The sequence below is a fragment of the Nipponia nippon genome, unplaced genomic scaffold (assembly GCF_047370975.1).
Source record: "Nipponia nippon isolate SJK-2023a ecotype South Korea unplaced genomic scaffold, ASM4737097v1 scaffold_4, whole genome shotgun sequence".
Taxonomy (NCBI): domain Eukaryota; kingdom Metazoa; phylum Chordata; class Aves; order Pelecaniformes; family Threskiornithidae; genus Nipponia; species Nipponia nippon.
In genome coordinates, this window is record NW_028262358.1 from 19,994,106 (window position 1) to 20,016,404 (window position 22,299).

Consider the following 22,299-nt stretch of genomic DNA (forward strand, 5'->3'; position numbering starts at 1 on the left):
ACCTAGTTCTTTCTCTTATTTTTTTATTTCTAACTAATGTGGTTTGAGCTTACAACATAAAAGCTTGTTGTTAGACCTTAAATCCCTTTTGATCAAGGAAATCAAAGCCTGTTAGTTTGACCTTGCTAATGTGAAAAGCTTTAGAACTACTTTTGAAGAAAAGAATAATTAACCAGATAAAACATAGCACAGTAAACTGTACCCAGATAATATTTTCTTTTGCAAAAGAAGAAAGGCTGTTCATGCGGTGTTCCTGGGCTTTAGTAAAGCATTTGACAGATACCAAGAGGGAAGTTCCTAGTTAAGGTGGAAGAGAGGAGGATTGCTGTGGAAGCGTGAGGAGCATGAGAACAGGCAGTTCCTCCTGCATTGTTGAGATTGGGAACGATCAAATTTCATTTGGTGTTTTGCTGAACAAAATAAGTCCTTGCTGCTGATGCGAGTTGAGATATTTAAGTGCAAAGAAGAACAGGAGGAGTTGGATGATGTTGCAGATTTTGATGATCAAAATGGAATGAGAAGTAATACATAGCTGGTGTCCTGGGTTTAGACATTTTTTCTGGGGGGGAAACACAACCTGTAGACCAAATACTAGTGTTTAGGATGTCTTAGTATTAGTGTACAGGGAAAATAAAATCGACAGTGGAAGTGTTAGGTGCTATGGTGATCAGTCAGGGGAAAGCTGCTTGAACATTGGAAATGGCTGTAATGACCTCTAGATTTGCGTAGTGTTTCAAAATCATGATACCTGTAATCAATTAAATGCCTTTATAATTTTGCATTAAATTAAGTGTAAAGTGTTCTTTGATACAAACTTTGAAAAAAGACATAATTGAAACAGTCTCACCTTTCACTAGTTTGAAGAACCAGAGGTCCACCGCTGTTGAAACTGGAAGTAACTGTCCGTTCCAGAGCATGTACAGTAACTCACCTCACAAACCTCTTGGCTTTGAACAGTCAAACTTGGCAGGTCTTCGAAGTGCCTGTTGCTTGCTCATTTTATCAAGTTAACTAGCTCTTGTCTGGGTTTCTCTGAAATGATGTGCAGTATGCTCAGGTAGAAGCTGTCTGGACTGTCTAGCACTTGCGGGGAGGAAAAATAAAGCCAGCTTGGTAAAAGTTTTAGTGAGAGCATATAGCAGGAGTTCAGTTTAGATGACGCAAAGTGAAGTTCATGCAACTGAGAGAGCTTAGAGGCAAAGAGGTTAAATATTGATCGCTTCTGCTGGGGTTATGCTGTTGGTGCATCAAGTGTCCTTTTTATTCATGCAGACTCTCGGTCTCAGTGCAGGCTGCCCATGTTTGATGGAAGTTTGCAATCTGTATTGACATGATTTAGACTACACTTTCTTTTTGTAAATGAGTTCTGAAATTTGGGGGGTGGTGTGTGTTCATTCCCTGGTACGTAAGCATTAACGTGTAGGTCTTGAGATATGTACTCGGTAGGTTTATGTGACCGTACAGGACAGTGAGCTCTGCGGTAAATGCTAAATTTCGGAATGATGAATAAATATTTAATATTAGAGGTGGAAGAGCAAGTTTAGTGCTGATATTCAGTTTTCATTATTCAAATAAGTTCCTGCAAATTTGAAGCGCCATAGCAGACACACCTTTTCTGACCTTGTGCAGAAGAAAATTAGAGGATTAAGCTATTAAAACTCAAACTAGCAGCTAAGTTCAAAATAATCAACATGTTAAAGCACTCACTTTTTGATTTTTTTTTTTTCTATAAACAGTTGTAACAGTGATAAAGTAGGTTGACTGTATCTACTTAAATTGATGTCGATAGAGCACATGCCATTACTTGCAGTCACAAAGTAGCTGCTCTTCTGTAGAGGACAGCATGCCTCAGATGGAGCTGAGGTCACCCCGCATCTGGTGCTGGCGCCTCTAGCTCAGCTACGCGTCGTGTAGCCTGTTTGCAGCCAGCTGCTCTATTTGTTGCAGTGACTCAGTGGTGGGAGGAGGAGAGCCATCATGTGAGATGTATTCTAGTAGGTAGCGACTGTTGGATTAGATAATGGTATCTATGCCCACATGCTGGGGCTTTCAGCATTTTAGAATAAAACTCCAAACATGACTGTCTTGTTTACTGCTCCATAGATTGCGGCAGGGTTAGAGGAGCTGGTGCGAGAGCTCAGAGCAGCCCTGAAAGCCTAGGCATATGGAAGCTCCAGAACTGGAATACTACAGTCTTTTTCTCTTATGCTAGTCATTGCAATGCAAGTTTTTAAATTGGTAAATGTATTTTAACAGTTAAACATCTTTTAATATTTATTTAATTGCTAAACGTAAGCCTAATGTCTAGATTAACAACACAGTTTGAACAACTCCATCGGTTTGGACTGATGAATCTGGGTTTAATTATGGTTGATATTATACACTTACCTTTAGAACTTTGACATAGTAGTGTTATTCCTAGATTTCTTGTTTATGCTGGGTTATGAAATTTACATTTTTTTAAAAAACTAGTGAAGCACAGAATGAAAGATGCATACGCGGTTGAATACTTTTGTTATAATCACATTTGTTTTCTTATACAGAATGACTTAATGGTAACTTTCAGAATAGATGAAGTGCAGAATATATTACTGCAATGTTTTAAGCTAGCAATGGTCAGCCTTCATGCTGCCTTTTGGGTGTCATCCTTGTGTCTGTCTTCTGCTACGCCACGTTTGTTTGTTTTAGAATAGATAACACCACAAGCAAGAAACTGTTCTTCAAAAAAAGCAAAAAAAACCCCAAAACCCGATGTGGGACATAAACCTGAAAATCTCCCCTCAAGAGACTCTGTTTTATGATTTTTTTTTTATTTGTTATTTTTTTAGTGGCTCAAGTGATGGTTTTTGATATCCTTTTTCAATACACTCATCTTATTAGTGATTTTTTTTCCCCATCCTTGTTGTCGTTGTATCTTTAAGCAGACAAAACGGGGATAGTATTCCTATTGATCTTTCTGAGTGATTTGATGCCCTGCTTTAACACCAAGTTATTCAGTCAAGAAAGAATGGCATATGAAATTGATGTGTTCATAACTGATGACTAACAGCTGTCAAATACTATGTGTTATCTGCCTGCAGCTGACCTCTTCACTCAATGCAGCAATTACTTCAGTCAGGTCTGTTCCTCAAGATATTTTGTTTTCTGCAGGCTTTGTCTTGGATCTTTGTTTTCTACAGTGAGTTTTAAGATCAAATACTTCAAACCAGTTTCTGTTCATCTTGGAATGTCTATCAGCTCAGTGCCTGTTGAATTTGGATGTGATACAAAGATGCTTCTGGCTGTACTGTTCATGGAAATACCTCTGTTTTTAATATATCTGGCTTCATGACAAGAAGCCTTTCGGGTTTGTGGCTGAATTCTGTTATTCAGGTTGATATATGGTCGTCTTGGTGCGGTTTCCTGTCATCTTTTTAGGAAAAAATTTAATGGCTTGATCTCGCATCCAAAAGCAAAGCAAGCCAGTGTTTGAATCCTGAATATTTATGTGAGCGTACAGAAAAACTTCCACCTGAGGAAACAAGGTGACCTGCCAGAGCAGACAGCTATTTGCCTTCACAAACTGTTTCAGCAATGGATTTGTTACATGTAGGTTTTTTTCCTCTTGGTGCCCTTGTGACAACAGCTCTGGTTTTTGACACAATGAGAGTTGCCTAATGCTGAGGCATACTTTCTCTGGTGGAAGGCCAGTCTTTTCATAAACTGAGACACTTGAAATAACTGTTCCGCAGATGACCAAGATATGGGCATAACCATGAAAAGTGTTCCAGAAAAAAACAGGTTCTCTCTGGCTATTAAGTCTGCTCTGAGACAGAATATTGTTCTACCAGTAAACATTGAAATTTCTTAATCAAGTTGAGATCTTCGTCTTCCCTTCAGCCCATATGGTAATGGTCATATTTTAAGAAAATTGATTGAGGCCTCAATTCTTTTGAATGACTATGCTGAAGTCCTTAGCAAAGGGACCAGAGGATTGCTGTCAGTTATTCACCTCCAGGAGCAGGAGCTAAAACAACCTTTTATTTCCCCCCCCCCCCAATACAGGTCTAAAGGTATTGTATAATATTATTTTGGGATAGCTTCCTAGTTGCTGCGTGTGATGATCTGTTGAATATAGTGATGTTACTTGCTAATGAAAGGCATGATAGAAAGTGATCTTGGTGTACATGAGATATTGGCTCATTTCATATAACATCAAGAGCTGAGATAGTAGGCTACTTCTTAATTGTTACTCCCCTTTATGCTCTGTTTCAGAACAAATTAGGAAGGCTTTGCGTGTACCTGGGTAAACTAACAGCAATTCTGTTTTGCAGTTGTCATGTAGGAGAGATTCCAAACGCCATCACTAAATGTGGGTTTTTTTCAGCAGGGATGCAACAGTGTGTACTTAACTCTGCTCATTGCATTTTTCTCCTTGTGTTATTTCAAGAATGTAGTCATGCTCCTGATTCTTGGCTGCCCAAGGAACTGGAGGATTAATGCTGATAGAGTTCAAAGTCACAAGTTGGTATTGTAAATATGATTCTTTCTTCATCCTCTGACTAAACCTCCTCATACCTCTTTAATTGGACAAAAGTATAAGGGCAAGAAAAAGAGGGGAAATAACTTTAAAAGCTGTTGCAATATTAAAGTAAGGTAATTTAAATATAACAACAACAAGAAACAACCAATACCTACCCCCCCCGGTGAAGTTTCCTAAGATGCTTTTGGCATGGAACTAATTAAAATCCAAAAAGAAAGTTTCACGAGTAGAATGCGTGATAAAGCTAGCAGCTATTCTGAAATTCTGAAGTTGAATCTAAAACCACGTGTAACACTACCTACATTGCGTATGACTGACCTGCTGTTCAGTTTTATAGCACTGTCTCAACTATTCGATGTAAATTGGCCCTTAGATTCTAGTAATTCACACCTTTAAAATAATTAGAATCACTTTGCCTTAACATACTTAGCATTTCACTATAAGATAGCTTTCTGGGGCATTTTTAGTACCTCTTTAGCTTTTTCAGAAGTTGCCCTGGTAGCTAGATACTGTGCTTTCTAAGGCTGAAGGATTTTCATGGATTGCTTTCACAATGTTCTTGAATGTTCCCATACTTCAGAGCTACCAAAGTCTTGACATTTCAGAAATGCTTTAACTGATGTGTAGTGACTCTTCTTAATCTACTAATGCTTTTGCATAATATAATTTTGATCTCTGACAAAATTTTTAAATAAAATTACATTATCTAATGCTAACTAAACAAAACCAAGGGGTTTTAATGCAAACAAATTTATCCTCTTTTTTTTAGTTAGCAAAATGAGTCTTAATCTTTTTCAGCTACAACTGTTACACTTGTTAAGCTGTAGTTCTTTCTTCGTTTATGAAATTCATCCTTGCTCATTAAGTTGTGTTGAAGCAACTTGATTGTGTTACTGGCATAGAGATCTTTTGACCTGTGCCACTTCTGGTTTTCTGTCTGAAAGGTTTATTAAAATCGCTAAAACTGCTGTAAAAATGTAGTGGGTTGTGGTGTGTGGTTTTTTTGGTTTTGGGTTTGGTTGGGTTTTTTTTTCTTGTTGACAAAGGGATGCTTCAGTGGTATATAATGAGAATAATTTAAACTTAAAATTACTCTCAAGGATGGCGTATTTCATCTCATATCTTACTGCATGGGAATTTTATAAAAGATAGGAAATGTTTGCAAGGTATTTTGCTGCCCTCTCTTGGTAGAGCATTTGTATCATAAGCAAAGTGCTCAACTTGTTCATGGTTTTTATTTGTACATTTTAAAAAATTCTGGTTTTATTCCTTTATTTCCTGAAGAAATGAAAAATGAGGATTCTTTTACAAAAATAAAAAATTAAATACTGAGTTACTCAATATTTATCTATGAGAACTTTTTCATTTAGGTCCTGTGTCGGTGAAAATAGTTACCTCACTGCCATTTATCTGTATCTTAGTAGACAGCCAATACAGTTTGATAGTGTTGATTGCTGACAGAAATATTTTTTGCCTCAGATGAAGGTTAAATCGTATAAATGCTTAGGTACATTTTGTTATGACATGTGGGCATTGTGTGTCTTTATAGCTCTCTGAAGAGGAGGAAAACCCCAAGTGAGCCTCAGGAACATGTTCATGCATATCAGGAGAACTAGTCAATCCCAACAAACAGTTTGATTTAGACATACATCTTATGCCTTAGCTAAAATTGCATGTGATTACATGCTATAGAGAGACAGAGTATACATTTATATATAGTCTCATTGTCTGTGTCTCCCTCCTCCCCTCCTTGTATATAGTACATACATACGCACACATGTGGACATACCCCTCTCGATAGTTAGAAAAGCTTTAAGTAAAAACTAATAAAAATCCCAACCCTTCTGGGCCAGGGCAAACACCTGGAACACTTCCCCCTCCTACTCTCCAGTCCTCTGGGCATTTTTGGTTCAACAGCTTCTTGTGCATGATGCAATTTCTGTTTTCTAAATGACCTTCCATGGTGGGTTTTTTTTTTTTTCCTTCTGTGGGCTTTTTCCTCCTCTTTCTTTGAATAAGTCTGGCAAGGAGTTCCACAGCTCGCCTGCCTGATATGCAGAGGTGCTCGCTTGCTTGCTTATTTATTTATTTATTTATTTATTTTAATTTTTTGAGCTTTGCTATTACTAGTTGCATTGACTCTTTCCTCCCAACTGTTGTATTAGGATGTCCTCATCACTCAGGATTTTATAGACTTCCAGTTGTCTTTTCCACAATGCAGAATTCCAGCTTTAGTTATTTTTTGAATGGAAACTGGTACATTTGATCATAGTGTTGGTGCTCTTTGAACCTTTTCAGTTCTGCTGTTTTCCATCTTTTTTGAGATGCGAACAGAGATGCAGGGTTTGTGAAGAAGATGATGGTATTTTCTATAATGCTCTGTAATCCTTTCTTAATGTGTAGCATCTGGTTTATGTTTTTGAACAGAACATGTCAATGAATGGATTTTGTCATAGAACTGTCTGTCATAACCCTAATATCTCACTCCCAAGTCAGTAGTCAACTCATAGTCCAGCATTTTATATATGAATTTAGCAGATTTCCCCTCTCTCCCCTGCATCACTTCAGTTATATCTCAGTTGAGTTTTATTTGCCAGTTTTATTGCCCAGTTACTTGGAATTAGAAGATCCGTCAGTAGTTCTTCATAATCAGTCGTCATCCTTGCTATCCTAAATAACTTAATATTAAGGAGCTTAGTCAAGACCACCTCACTGTTTCTTTTCCAGGTTGCTTATGAAAATATGAAATGGCACAGATCTCGCTATGGTTTGTTGCAGAACTGCCTCAGTGACACTGCTCTTATGTGAGAAGTGAGCTATATCGAGGTTCTGAAGAACTTAAGAAAAAGAAAATTTAAATATCTGACAGCTGCTCGATGTGTTATTAAACCCAGTGAATTGATACTTTCTAGTTTCATAAACTATAAACATCTCATGTTATATTTAACCTCAAGTGCCTTATCTGCATATTAGTTTTAGGATTAACAGTGTGTACATTTCTAGGTAGAATATGCTAGCTTCTGGCAAATGAATGAAAAGGAATGAACAAAATAAACAGAAGCTGCTTTGGAGTCTCTAAATGTCGTTTCCTGCTCTGAATAGCCTTTTAGCTACAAACATCTGTGCATCCATCTCTCCTTTACAAAAAAAGAGCCTAAGATGACCAAGCTGAAGTTATTCATGATGAAAACCCTGCTTTCCTCTAATAACAGATTTTATCTGAGGGAGAAAGAGCGCATAATAAAACTAGTTTTGTACAATACAGAGCAAGCAAACGTAATGCCAAAAATATTTTTAATATCCCTTTTGGAGCTTAAATTTCTGTGGTTTATATTGTATTCTCTTGATATTTTGTAGAAATCCTCTACTGGTTCCAAGTATGTATCAGTCAATCACCAGAATTTTTGGTGGTTTTCAGAGGCTAAAAATCAAGCATTTAGGAAGCTGAGCTGCAGCCCTAATTTCTTAATGACTGCTATTACAACTTTGTTATATGGGAGAACAGGAGCTGACGGAAGAACTGATACAGGAGCAGAACTGTTTTGCAGCTTCTGAGGATGTTGGGTAACAAGTTCAGTAGGGAAAAGTCCTTTTGCTGTACATAACTGGAACTTAATTGCTTATAGCAATTATGAAATTTCAGTATTTTACAGGTTTGTTTTTTTTTTTTTGGTTGGTTTTTAATGGAGAAGCATTGTTCTGGAAGAGGATAGACTTCAACAGTGATAGTGTATGAGCTGGGGTTTCCAGTTATACCAGTATTTTCTGAGCATAAATAGGAATGAAATAGCTGAAGTTCCCTTCATTTTCAGGCTTCAGTTTTACATGGCTCTAAGCATATAGTATAGAATTACTAATGACCTTTCCAAATAAGATTGCCCAGTGGCAGTCTATAGAAAGCACGTATTTAGTAGCTTAAGGTGTCAACATTTAGGTCTCCTTTTTACGTTATAGCTAAAAGCTCCCTGTGCTTTGAGAAGCTATCTTCAGTTTGCATCTGAAGCATGGCAGAAAAAAAATGGCTGTGTGCTTTATATACAAGTTTTTCTTTTTAAATGTAATGATTTTTTCTGAAAATAAGAATTCAAATGGAGGATGATAACTAACAACATTTTCAGTGATACATACTGACAGGAACATACTGGCCACAGCTTTGACGAGGATCCGCCTAATTTTTGTTTTAGTAGTGAGCTCCCCCCAAGAGATGAAAAAACTTTGAAAATCAAAGCTATATTTTAGCCAACTAGAAACATGTATTTTTTTTTTTAATATAATGTTAAAAAAAAAAAGAAAACCTAAAGAAAATACAAAACAAGTTGAGGAAAAAAAGCAAAAGGGTTGTGTACAGCTTTTCCAACTGTATTTTTGCAGGAAAGTTCTTTCTTTCAGCCAGCCTAGTAGCTTTGTCGGCAAATTTTGCATGATTCCTTCTTACCCTTAGGAAGTTCTTTATATCTCCTCTGCCTGGCTTTTACTTGTTTTCCCCCTTTCCACATCTTCCCCCTCTCTGCTTTCCTTTGCAAAGACTCCCATGAGCTGGAAACCCTGCCAGCTCCCTGCAGTGTTTCCCTGGCTGCTGCACCCTGGATTTTTTTCTGACCATGTCCAGTTTTCCCCTGCCTTCAAGGGTGTTCTCGTCTCGATGCCAGTTAAGTTGTATGTGCATGTAGTAGTATGCAGGTGGAGAGGGACATGGATACATTTTGATGCTTCTGTAAAATTTGGATAAATACTAGCTGACTAGTTTATGTGAAAACCATAATTTGTTTAGGGGCGGGCTTTTTTGATGACTATTTGTGTTACTTCTATTTCACTCTACTTTTATTCACTGCTTCAAGTATAGAATACTGTGCAAAGAACAAATGTAACTCCATATCCCAAACTGGGAAGATTGCATCAGTTAGTAAATTACCAGCAACAGCTTTCTGTTCTTACCTCTTGAAAGCTGCCTTTCAGAATGTTAATTAAGAGGAAATTTGATATAGGATTCTTTTTACTGTAAGCATAATACAACTATTATCCAGCTCAGAAAAATAACATGTAGAATTAAGAATTTTATGTAGGTACAAATGCTGTGCTTTTATTCTCGCTGGTGCAAAGATTGTTGATTAGTTTATCTCTTCTTGTCCTTGTAACAGTTGCTTGATATTTTTGATTTTTGCTTTGCACTTAGTCTTTTTCCTTTTTTCACGATTGTAGACAGTTGCAAGAGCAACAGAGGCAGAAGGAGCTGGAACGGGAGAGGCTGGATCGTGAACGAATGGAACGGGAGAGGCTGGAGAGAGAGAGGCTAGAAAGGGAAAGACTTGAAAGAGAGCGCCTAGAACAGGAACAACTGGAGAGAGAACGGCAAGAAAGGGAACGGCAAGAACGCCTAGAAAGGGAGAGACAAGAGAAGGAGAGGCAGGATCGAGAAAGACTTGAACGACTTGAACGGGAAAGGCAAGAAAGAGAACGGCAAGAACAGTTGGAAAGGGAACAATTGGAATGGGAAAGAGAGAGAAGAATTTCAAATGCTGGTAAGAATTTCAAAACTGAGCGTATTCAAGTATCAGACCACTCTTTATGTGTTTGGGTGATGGAGTGGGAGAGAAGCAATAAAGGGCAGTGAGTACAGTTGTGCAACAACAGTCAGTATTTCAGGCTTCTATTTGCTGGAATTGCTTCCTTTTTTATGGCAAGAAGTCCAAGATCTTTGACTTTCCTGTCGTAATTTTCCATTAACTCTGAAATGATTTTTTTGGTACTATTTGCACACTCCATTGCCGTACTCTCTGATCACTTGAAGAACCTGAATCATGTTGGGCACCTCCAGCATTGGTTAAAGTATGATGAGTTAAAATTACTAAATACCTTATCATTATTTGCTCTATTAAACAAGATGTATCCTCATTACATAATTTGGAAAAAAAAACCCAAACCCAAACATATCAGGTTGAGTGTGTTAAGGCAAAGTAACAGTGTGAGAAATGCCTTTCGGTATGAAGTTTTGCTTAATTTATCATTGTAGTAACATTTCAGTGAAATGTATTATATGTATTTGTAGATAAGGTAATGCACTGCCTGCGGAAATGTATCCAGCGATAACTGAAAGCGTTCTCATTTTGGTAATATAATGGAACATTTGTCAAGCACTTGGTTGTTCTTTAGTAACAAACTCAATTTACATAAGAAGTCAGCTCATGGTAAATGTCAAGGAATACTACGTAAGAGCTAGTCACTTTAGAGCAGAGGATTTTATTGGTAGTTTTATTCCCAGTACTTTCAAGTTTGCGATGGAGCTTTTTCTGGGGAAGAGAAAGATGATACTTACCTGCTGCCTATGGTATGAGTTTTGTTAGTGGAGTTGTAACAAATGTTAAGATCACTACACTTGCTTGCACTTTGCAACCAAACAAGAAGTTAAAAGCTGATAAAAGACTCATTAATAAACCCTGTATCTAATCCATCTCACAGATGGGATTTGAGAAAACTTGCTCTAGAACGTACTTGTAAATTCAAATGTTGGCACAAAAATAGTTGGTAAAATTTAAAAGCAGCTGTTGATAATATGTAAAACTTTCCTAACAGTATTTTCACTTGTGCCTAATCCTCTGGTACTAACTGTAGTCTACGTTTATACATTTTGTTTGAATGCTGGTTTTGTTGCTTCATTAGCTCCCTTTTTCTCTTTCTCCTTTTTTTATCCTGCCTTTGCTGCTGCTTTCCATCTTCTGTCCAGCTCCATCTTTCGACAACTCCCCGTATAGCACTCCACTTCCTGAATACTCCAGTTGCCAGCCTCCTTCAGCACCTCCTCCATCATATGCAAAAGCAGTCTCAGCACCAATGTCAGAGGCCACACCGGAGTATGCTGTAGTGACTTCTGCACCACCGACTTCCACTCCCCCTACACCGCCTCTAAGGCACTCTGCATCACGTTTTGCTACATCTTTAGGCTCAGCTTTCCACCCCGTTCTCCCCCATTATGCTACAGTTCCTCGTCCACTGAACAAAAGTTCTCGGCCTCCTTCTCCTGTCAATGCCCCGGCGACTTTGCCTCCAAATACAAAGCCTGTTGCCTGGTCCGCGCCCAGTTTTGCCCCCCTTCCCCCGTCTCCTCCAGTAATGATAAGCAGTCCACCAGGCAAAGCTACTGGTCCGAGACCTGTCCTCCCAGTGTCGGCTTCTAATCCAGTGACCCAAATGTCCACGTCTCCCACGGCTCCTAACGGGCTTCCTGAAAACCTGGCTTATCCGGTTCCTTCACCTTCTACCTCAGGTCCAACTCCGCCTCCGCCACCTCCTCCCCCCCCACTGCCTTCCTTTCCGCCTCTGTCACTGTCTGGACCTCAAGCTTCTCCTTCTCCCAACTCCCCGAATGCCTCGACTCCCTCATCCAAGCCTAGTGTTCTCCCTTCTCCCTCTGCAGCTACCCCTGCCTCTGTTGAGAACTCTCTAAACTCTGTGCTGGGAGACTCCTCTGCTTCTGAGCCAGTCTTGCAGGCAGCCTCTCAGCCGATTGAACCTACGACCCAGCAGGGTAAGGCTTTCTGTTATTGCTACTAATGCACTAATCAGGAATGCAGTCGAAACCAATTGGTATCAAAGCCCGTAACTGCCCCAAAGAATTAATACAATGCTTCCAAAGTTGCAGTGATCTTAATACCACAATGAAATACCGTTTGGAAAACTGGGGTAAGGGAAACTTTAAAGCTCCACGGAGAAGAGCCGGCATTCTGTGGCCTGTCATAAGTAAAATTCTGATTTCTTAAGCTCTTACCTGTCGAGAACAGAGCTTGTCGAATACTTGCTTGGTAAATCTTGCACTGTTAGTTCATTTGGAACATGGTCTTAACAGGCAGCGTCATTAGTTTCCTAATGGCAGCCAGCATGGAAGAACGTATGTGCGGCTTTGGACATGTGAATGACCTTAAGCGAGGAATAATCTGAACAACTTTGATACTCTATGTAGTTTCAAATTTAGAAAGTAGTATGTAACACCTACAGCATTTCTTTCTGGACAGAGGTTGTATTTTGATATATGGCTGTATGCGTACGTGTGTGTGTGTGTATATATATGTATATATAAAGACAGGTCTTCCTGTGGTATTCTACCAGCGTAGCTAAAAAAATTTTAGTTAAGCAGGTGACAGTCTTAATGGACACTTTACCAATATGACAGAAATGTATTTCACATAGATGTAAATGTTAAGCTGAATCCTGCTTTTATATTGATTTAATAGATTTAGGTCTTTGTACATAAGTCTGTAGTAGCTCAGCTAAAGGGGTGGGCAGAGGGGCTCCTAGGGGATGAGTAGACTGTGGCTTCATCAGTACAAGCCATGCAGAGTAGATCCTGGTTATACCATACTCTTGTCTTAAATGAAGGCGTAAGCTACTCTGCGATGGGGTGGAAATAGGGTGAATGGCCTCACTTGTAGTATGGAATAAAAGCATGCACTTGGATGGTAAGTGACGCCAAGAGAGTTTAAAAGGCTTTTAAATTTACACAGTGGTTAGCAGAGTAGGACGCCAGGAAGACACGTGTGTGAGATTCCTGCCTGTAGAGGTTGCTTAAGGTGGTTGTGGAGCATTTTTAGTAGCTTATGGCAGCTTGGGCGAGGCAGGGGGAGGATGTGTGGGGCTGTTTCCTTAGTCACAGTTTCTTAAACTGTTCCTATAATAATAACACAGTAATCGCCAGAATATTCTTTCTTCAAAACACATTTTGTATTGCATATTTATGTGAATTTAAAGCATTAAAGATAGGTAGATAAAAAAGGAAGAGCATGTTCCCATCAGCTTAAAATACGTCAGTCTTCTAACTCACTAATTAGTGTTTGTATTAAAGTTGATTCCTGGAATGTTTTTTAGAGGAAAAAAGATTTTTAATGCAGCTTAGAAATCAGCGTTGGAACTCAAACAGTTCAAGGGTTCAGAGGTTTGGGCAGTCTGTTAAATGCTTGTTAGTACAACGAGAAGTCTCCCTGCGTTTAGCACCATTTGGATGAACAGTATTGTTCCTACGTGGTCTGGTGCTCGTGCCTTGCTTGACTTTTTATAAAAGCTTTTGCCTGTTTCCCAGTGTAATATTCTTCTTGGTTGCAGCACAGAACCTGACTGGAGGGGTTTTGTATGTAAAAGTCTCTGAAACTGTCTGATCTCTTATAGCATACTATGTAATATTTTTAGTGCGTTTCATAAGAATGCTTCTCTCCTGCTGAAACTAGCAGTGTTTCTTGCCTATGAAAAGGACCCTTACCAGTATTAATGTCTCATACACTGAGCAAAAGAACCAGTATTTCAAGGACATAAGATCTATCTTTTCTAAATCCTTAATACAGTCTATTTGTTTTCTGTTTGATACTAGGTGTTGTCCAAGGACCACCTGCACCTCCTCCCCCGCCCCCCCTACCCCCTGGCCCAGCTCAGTCTTCAGTAGCAGCCCCACCTCCTCCTGGCCCACCACCACCTCCTCCACTTCCACCTTCAGGGCCGCCGCCGCCACCACCACCACCTCCTCCACTTCCTAGCCAAGTTCCTCCCGTTCCCCTTCCACCTCCTGCTCCCCCCCTCCCTGCCTCTGGATTTTCAGCGGGATTTGTCTCTGAAGAAAATCGCCCTTTAACTGGACTAGCAGCTGCGCTTGCTGGAGCCAAACTTAGGAAAGTCTCACGGGTAAATGCAGCTCTCTTTGTTTCTTTTTCCAATTCCTGTCTCTAAATCCTGTCTTGCTGAACTGGTTGTAATTTTTGTTCAAGATTAATAGCACTATCAAGACTTTTGGAATAGGCTTAATTCATTATTAAAAAAGCATTACAGGATGTACTGCCAGCCCATCACATTCTTTATACAGTTGTTTCTTTCTTGTCTGTGAACTTTGTTTCTTACATTGTCAGCTATCATTTTATTTGCACATCTACTTTACGTAGTACATGTACTACTAAATGTACTACAAATACATTTTGCGTATTATGAAGGGTGAAGACTCCTCCAGTTCAAGTGGAGGAGGAGGAGGAGGCAGCTCTGCTTCATCTAAAACAGACAGTGGCCGTGGAAATGGACCACTTCCCTTGGGAGGCAGTGGGTTGATGGAAGAAATGAGCGCCCTGCTGGCCAGGAGGTAAGGAGCTGTTCCTGTGCTCTAGCTGCTTGGTCATCATAGAGGTAGGATTTTGGGTGCCTGTTTTCAGCTGGCTAAGGATCAAATAAACATCGGCTTGCTTTTGTGGTTGCTTTGCGAAGCTGATAACGTTTTGTGAGTAGCTGTTTTTACTTGAGTGTAATCGAGTACTTCTGTGTAAGTCTTTGTGCGGCAGTAGGGGAGGGGATACAGACTGCAAGAGGAGAAAGAATTGCACAGTTGCTTTGGCAGGAGGGCTTTGTCCTTGAAAGTACTTTGAAAGTACTTTTTTTAAACATTAATTTTCAATTACCTCGCTATCGAGCTGTATATGTCTTTAATTACACTAAATGACATTCTTCCATCTTAAAGCCATGATGATCTTGGTAACTTTTGTCTCTGCTTATAGGAGAAGAATTGCTGAAAAGGGATCAACAGAACCAGAGCAGAAAGAAGATAAAACTGTGAGTTGAGAAATTTTATCTACTTCATGTTATTCAATACGAGATTATGAGAAAGATTCTAATGGTGTACATGAGAGATTATTTACACTTTACCATATATATATACACACATAACCACTGTTACAAACACACACATAACCACTGTTTTGTGCAGTGCATGGTGCTTGCACATTTTATACATACCATTGAGCAGAACCATTTAAATCTATATAAAAAGTGAAACAAATATTTGAACAGTTGAGATTAATCTGTTAGATTCACAAGAGTCAAAGGTGGTTTTGTTCTCTCTTCCTCCTCCCTGCCTTCTCTCTCTTTTGTCCCTTTAATCAGGAAGAATCAGAGTCTTCAACTTCTAAGGTTTCTTCAACAAGCACACCTGGTAAGTAGGACAGGTTTGTGAACTCTGACTCTATAATGCTAAAAACCAATGACAAATATCAGTCAGCTGTGCTGAGTTTTGGAGCCTGCCTCTTTTCCCATGATTACAGCCTGGCATTTTCCTGTAGAATGGGTCCTGGTTCAGAAGTGTTTCAGAAAATGACAGATAAAAAGAGCATCCACTGGAACACTGCGCTTGGTACAGGGTCATGTGTCAAACCTATGGGGCTGATACATGAAAAGCCGTTGGTAGCGAATGTGAAAGCAAGTTGTCTCAGTCATTGCAGGACGCAAGTTGGGACTGTAGTTTCTTCCCTTCAAGGCAGACGTACAAGACTATCAGAGTCAGACAGAAACAGTTGCCGCTTCCAGGTACTTCGGTAAAGATTCCCTCACATGCAAGTGTCCTTTCTAAATCAATATAAGTGCATGGAGTAGAAATTCTTTAACCGTTATTCTTCTGCCGAGGTATGCTTGTGGCAGAGTTGGGGACTGTGTAGCCAACACTTCTGCTGCAGTCAGTAAGGAAAGCTTACATCTCGCCTATTCTGTAGTTGGCCAAGATGTATTGTCAGCATGCATATGTATTCATACTGTAAACGCTTGTGTTACAAGGACTCAAGTGACACTCAAGACTTTCTTTTCGTGTCCTTTAGTAGTACCTTCTTGTACTCTTAGCTTCCCTGGCCACCTCCCACTACATACATACAAAAGGGAGAGGATGTGCCATATAACCTGCAGTTTGTCATCCCAAAAGATACTGGAAGCAGAAGGCAGAAGGAAGGCATTTATTTTGATACATTTCAACTCTGTTAAGGAGCTGTACTCTCTCTCTCTTCTGTTGCTTACAGGGAGAGTTACACCATGATTACTTACACGTATTAGTCCTTTTCTGTATATGGTATATTCCTTTTAGGGGAAGAAACGCACAGTCACATAAAGCTAAGTAAAACCTAAGTTAAAACATGTTAGGTAATAATATAAACAAAACAAGCTCAGACCCATGGGATAGGCAACAGATACATGACCATTGGATAATGTTGCTGTTTCAGCTAGATAAGGATAATCATGTGGTCCTTGACCAAGCTGCAGCCATAGCAAAAGTTTCTCAGTTTTGCAGATAAAATCGTGCTGAAGTAACTCCTATGGCAGCACAAGTCTGAAGCCTGGTATATCAAATTAAGCTTAAGACTTATTACTAGCACTGGCAACCTGTAGTTGGCTGAGTCACAGGCTATGCTAGCAGACTTCTGCAATTCAGATACTCTTTTCAGTATCTAGCTGCATCCCAGAGAACTCCCTGGTCAATATGAGACTCCAAAAGGGCATTTCTGCCTCTCAGCTTGCCCAGCTTAGCAGAGCTGAGCAATACAAAAGAAAGGGAACAAAACAAACAAATCCCAAATCTGAAATGAAGACTGATAAGATCAGTGGCACATTAAAGTCCTGAGTCATTAATGATAGCAAGTAAGTAATAACAATTCACACTACAGAAAGACTGTTTCAACTTGTGCAGATTGTCAGGAATAAAAACCTGATCCGTAAGGAATGAGGCATTTGTGGTGATAGGTATGTCCTGAGGAAGGGCTTAGGTGAGACCACTGAAGGGGCGGGGGGAACTCATCCACCATGCAAGAACACAAAATAAACAGTCCTTAACTGAACTGTTGGCCTTGTTTTCACTGTGATTTCTGTTTGTCTGCTGTTAAGAAACAGACCTGCACAATAAAGCTAGCGTTCATGTGACTTTAGATCACTGTGATAAGCTCAGGATAGTAAGTCAAAGTTTATTGGAGAGGATTCTAAGCAAAACTGAAAGCAGGCTCCAGAATGGAAAGTGAAGCATGAGCATGTATAAAGATAGGCTGGGCTTTTAAAACTTGACTACAAATTAGACTCATGTCTGTTGACAAGGCCCAAAAGTCCTCTTCTGCAGTGTATAATAGCATGCTTGCCCATAGAGTATAAGCTGCCCAGATGGGAGAAGAGATGCACAGTAAAACTTTTTCTACTATCACAGGTGGTAAGTAAACTACAGTCTCTTCTGGATCCAAAGGCAATGTACATTTAGTTTTGAGTCTGTATTATTTTGAAAGGGGGAAATGATATATTGCAACTTTAGAAGTATCTTTTTGGGGACAAGACTTCGGTGGAAAATAAATACCTTGTTGCTGAGAGGTATTCTAGTTGTGTGAGGCTGTTACTATCCCTGCTATTGCTTCACTGAAATTGACCCTGAATTAATTCTGTATAATTAATTAACAGCTCAGGAAAACTCCTTTAGCTTAAAAACATCTTCCCCCCAGCATTTGAAGCTGACTATTTGGTTACAGTTCTAGAATTCTATGTTTCACAACCGAAGCAATAAAAAATATAAAGTATAGGCAGGCCTTCTCCCAGCTGGATTAAGAATCAAATGGCATTTACAATGTCTAGAACAAAAGTGAGACTTTAAGATGCTATCACAATATAAATGGTAGTATGACTAAAAATACGATGAATACAACAGGAGGTAGCTTAATATGAAAGAACTAATGCAATGTAGTAAAAAAAAAAAAGGCTGACTTAAGTTGCCAGGTACTTGAAGTTTCCTCACGTAGATAACATAACGAATAGAAAAAGACAGTTTTTAATCTTCTCATCATATTTTCCAGAACTAACAAGAAAGCCTTGGGAAAGAACAAATACAGTGAATGGAAGCAAGTCACCTGTTATCTCCAGGTACCCCCTTTTTTATCAGCTCTCTTCTCCTTATGTTTGCTATTGTTGCTCATGCTGCAAAGGATACTGGACTAAAATAGCAAAAATCACCTTAATAAAAACAAAGTATATGGGTTTAAAATTACTGCTGTGAAACTGGTTTTGGGAGTTGTAATTAAGAATGAAGAGCTGCTTTTGACGAATCCTAGTAAGTGAGATTTTTGACAGTAAAGTCAAAAGTAAAACCCAAAAAGATTCCTTAACAGTTGCTGGTGTATAACTTAAATTATTAAGGGGTATGTTTGCCTACAGCAATGTTTAATTCTTTCTATTTCTTTAAATTTTAAAGTCTGAAATTTCCTGCAAGGGAAAACCAGATTCCGTGCTGTGATTAATATATTCAGTAGTAAATCTAGTGAATAGGTTTTCTCCTTTCTATTTCTGTACTAGTCATAGAATGGTTATCTAGATATTTAAGCCATCTTGGTAAGATTTGATTCTGTGACAATTTTCAGTAGCTGTCACATATGAATCCAAGGAAGGTCCATCCTAAAGAAGTGTAGAAATATTATACATCCTTCAGTGCATTAACCAATCTTTGGTAACTTGTCAGCTGGAACTTTGGTAGGCAGTGGGCATTTTGGTAGACATTTCAGTAATGCAAAAGAGTGAAATGGCTGCTTTAGGGTTTTTATTTATTTATTGAGGTATATTTAACTGCCATTTACATTAAGAAGGCTCGTGGTTCATTTTAGAATTCCTGTATATTCTGCGTACAGAGGTTAAAGGATTATGACCTGTGATAATTTGACAAAGTTACCTGAATTTCTTGAGAGAAAACAAAAGAACATGTTAAACTTGAGAATGCTGTGTTTGAAATTACTTGAATTCTCCTTAAAATTCTGGTCTGTTGGAAACAGCTATGCGAGATTTGGTGATTAGAGAAGAAAACAAAACAGTTATTCTCTAAAGTGGGATCATTTGTGGTCGAGGTTGCTATCGAAGTTCTCAGTCCTAAAACGCAGCACCAAACACTCTGAGCCTATATCAGTATCCTTGTCTGTCTTTCAGAAAGATCTAAGTCCAGGAGCTTAAAATGTCTGCAGCCTTGATTCTGGTTGCTTGCTTTGTTTTTTGTCAAAAAGCAGGTGACATTGGTGGTGATGTCCTCTCTGCTATACTGTCAGTGTAAAAAAACTACTGCTTTACCTTTAGCCTTGACTTCCCCCTACCTTCTTCCCCCTCACCCCCCAGTAGGTCTTCCCTGCCTTAACCGAGGTCTCTTGTTTTCAAGCAGATTGAGGTGTCAATACATGGCATTGAGGGGGAACTTGTCACAGAAATAACTTGTGTAAGGATTCCTGAAGAACATTTTAGATTTCATGTTGTTTAAGACAGTTGCTGACCTGGCCCTTTGGCTATAGATACTCTATGGATAAGCAACTGAAGAAAGGAAAATGAAGGGATTAATAAATAGGGCAACTCCCCATATCAGACTGTTGGGGAGCCTGGGATGTCCTTAAGTCTTGATTCTGCCTGTCCCTACAGCTGTAGTTTCTTGTAAACTGTTTTTTTGCATCCTATTTCATTGATCTTGTTTCAACTGGTGAAATTCAGAGGTTACTGAGGTCTGTTCAAAAATGTTTTCTGATCTTGAGGAGTACAGAGGAGTTTTGAGACTTCTCTTGAGACGTACTGAGAAAATCTCTCCATCAAGCTTTTGTCTTCAGTCATCCAATGGAAAATGTTGATAGAGTTCAGGCTGATGAGAGCCTCACTGGGTGTATACTCAAAAAGTACTTCCAAAATAAGAATTCCATGTTTATCCAATGTCAGTATTATTTTCCAGTGCTGTCATAACCTGCTGGAAGGTGCCATAGCATATATTTTAAGACTGCTGGTACCGTTTTCTAGTCAGTGTTGACAGTTTGCCCTGCCAGGATGAGGAATGTTTCACGGACCAAGAAAGAAAAGATATTAGTAGAAGTCTCTCTTGAATATCCTTGCATTTTTCTTAATTCTCTACAGTTGCCAAGTCTATCTCAGCAAGCAGCTTGTTAAAGTAACTTTCTTTGAGTGAGTTAGTCAAAGGATGCTGCTATTTGAAACACTAATACCATGTTTGCCAAAAGGGGATATCTTTCACCTGGTAAGGCTCAAGAACCTGCTTCTGACCTCTACAGAGAGGATATGAATCGTTTACGGGGATTAAACAAAGCATACCTAATAAACTGGCAAGTAAGCAAAATTTTGTCTTCAGAGCTTCCAAACAGGTAGACAATGAAGGAGTTGTTATTCAGAATGAATGTTCTAAGTATTTTAAAATAACTAGTGTCCTGTTTAAAATCAGGCCTTTTTTTTGTAGCAGACTTTGAAAAGACTTAAGCTATGTGCTTTTAGTATTTCCTGAAACATTCAAAATGAACTCTTGGAATGCAAGTAGTGAAACTCTATGGTATTTAAGGTGCTAAAACTGAACAAAAATAAGACCTGTTATAGCTTGTTAAGGTAGTGTTTCTCCCCTTCATAGACGGGAATCTCCATGGAAAAATCTGCTTGCTTCTGAAAACAGGTTCTATGATTCATTAAACAGGTATCATCCTGTTGGGATTTGAGACTTTGTAATAACCATTTTGACCAGTGCAGGGTTGGACTTTTTCTACATGGATTGGTAATCACCACATGCACCACCAGGTTCCTCTTCACATTTTGTTTGTCCAGTTGAGCCCATTTTTGGACTGGTTAAAAGCAGATGGTGTCAAAAGCAAATTGAGATGGCTTAAGAACTAGCTATGAATTCATATTAAATACTGGTTTTCTGGCAGTCGCCACCTGCAAAGGTACAAATTCCTGTTGGACATACCAGGATTTAGTGAACCACTTGCAGTGTTTTGAGAAGCAGGTTTTCAAAAATGTAAGTTTAGATACACAGGAATAGGAATTAACTTCCCAGGTGAGTTTTCACATCTGCTTTTTGCATATTAAGTAGAGATAACAAAGAGATAAAAAAGGACTTGTTAAACATAAATTAATCTTTTTATTGGGAACATATTCACAAGTTAGAATTAATGTGTATTTTAATCTGTAGATCCCAGTTTCACGCTCTGTAGTGGTACTTATAAAATACTGACATTGACAGCATTCAGGTTTTAAGAGCTTTCCACAGGTAAACATATTACAGAGCCCCTCAGAATTACTGAGTCAAGTTCCAGCTTTGTTTTTCATGAAGGCACTCATTGTGGTGACTACTTAATCTTTTGTATGAAAAGTTCCCCTTTTAGCTACTTATCTTGGGTGGTGTATTCTGCATGTTGGCATGAATAAAATCTTTATCTTGCATGCTTGATTTAAGGTGTTTTAGGGATGATCGAGGTTGCCTCACTGTCCTGTTAGGCAATGCTATGAAAAACCACATGGGAGAGCTCTTTAGCCATCTTAGGGTTGAATGGTTGGGATGTTTTATTCACTAAATTTCAACAGTTAGTGTTTTTCTTAATGGCAACTGTGTTCACCATTAATCTTTCTTCTGAGCAAGTAGAAGGAGGAGAAACAGGAGAATTGGGGGGGGGGGGGGGGGGGGGAAGACAGCTATATTTGCCCGAGATTAGAAATTATCTAGTTTACAAATTACAGTCTTTCATATTTGAATGAAGAATGTCTTGCATTTCGGAAAGCAAAAATGGAATACATTCTTAAGACTGAGTAGCAGACTTTTTATAAAGAGGCTTTCCTGTTGAGATTTTTGACAGATAGCAGGAGTATATAGCGTATGATTGGTAGAGCTGTCTTTTTATTCTAAAGATCTGAAGCAAAAGAAACATGAAGCTGTCTGTCTGTGGAGAGCTCTTCTTTAAAGTTATCTCATTAAAATATTTAAGTCATAAGTAATTTTATTAAAATATTAAAGTATATTCTTGTTTGGGTTCTTCCATTAAGGCAGGTAGTAGGTGCCTGTTATCAATTGCCAGGAATTGCATTTGAGAGGACGCTGATTCTTTTTTCAGTCATGTTGAGCAAATGCTGTAACGCCATAGCGTATGGGAACAAAGTGATAGTCAAGGGAAATGATCAGAAACTATACATGGAGGATCTGAAAAACTCAGGCTGTTCTGCTTGGAGTAAGTCAGTGT

At 38.9% G+C, this 22,299-nt stretch overlaps 1 protein-coding gene across 4 annotated transcripts in view; it reads left to right on the forward strand.

Moving 5' to 3' along the window:
• ENAH (ENAH actin regulator) overlaps positions 1 to 22,299 on the forward strand; it is a 132,601-nt gene that overhangs the window by 101,525 nt on the left and 8,777 nt on the right. For 3 of the 4 annotated variants that reach the window (XM_087774040.1, XM_087774041.1, XM_087774043.1), the window contains 8 exons: positions 9,722 to 10,041; positions 11,244 to 12,044; positions 13,875 to 14,182; positions 14,485 to 14,627; positions 15,037 to 15,091; positions 15,422 to 15,470; positions 18,124 to 18,190; positions 20,700 to 20,762. In XM_087774040.1, the coding sequence (XP_087630166.1) occupies positions 9,722 to 10,041; positions 11,244 to 12,044; positions 13,875 to 14,182; positions 14,485 to 14,627; positions 15,037 to 15,091; positions 15,422 to 15,470; positions 18,124 to 18,190; positions 20,700 to 20,762 (1,806 nt within the window). The remainder of the gene's footprint in view (positions 1 to 9,721; positions 10,042 to 11,243; positions 12,045 to 13,874; positions 14,183 to 14,484; positions 14,628 to 15,036; positions 15,092 to 15,421; positions 15,471 to 18,123; positions 18,191 to 20,699; positions 20,763 to 22,299) is intronic. The other variant, XM_087774042.1, reaches the window with a different exon arrangement.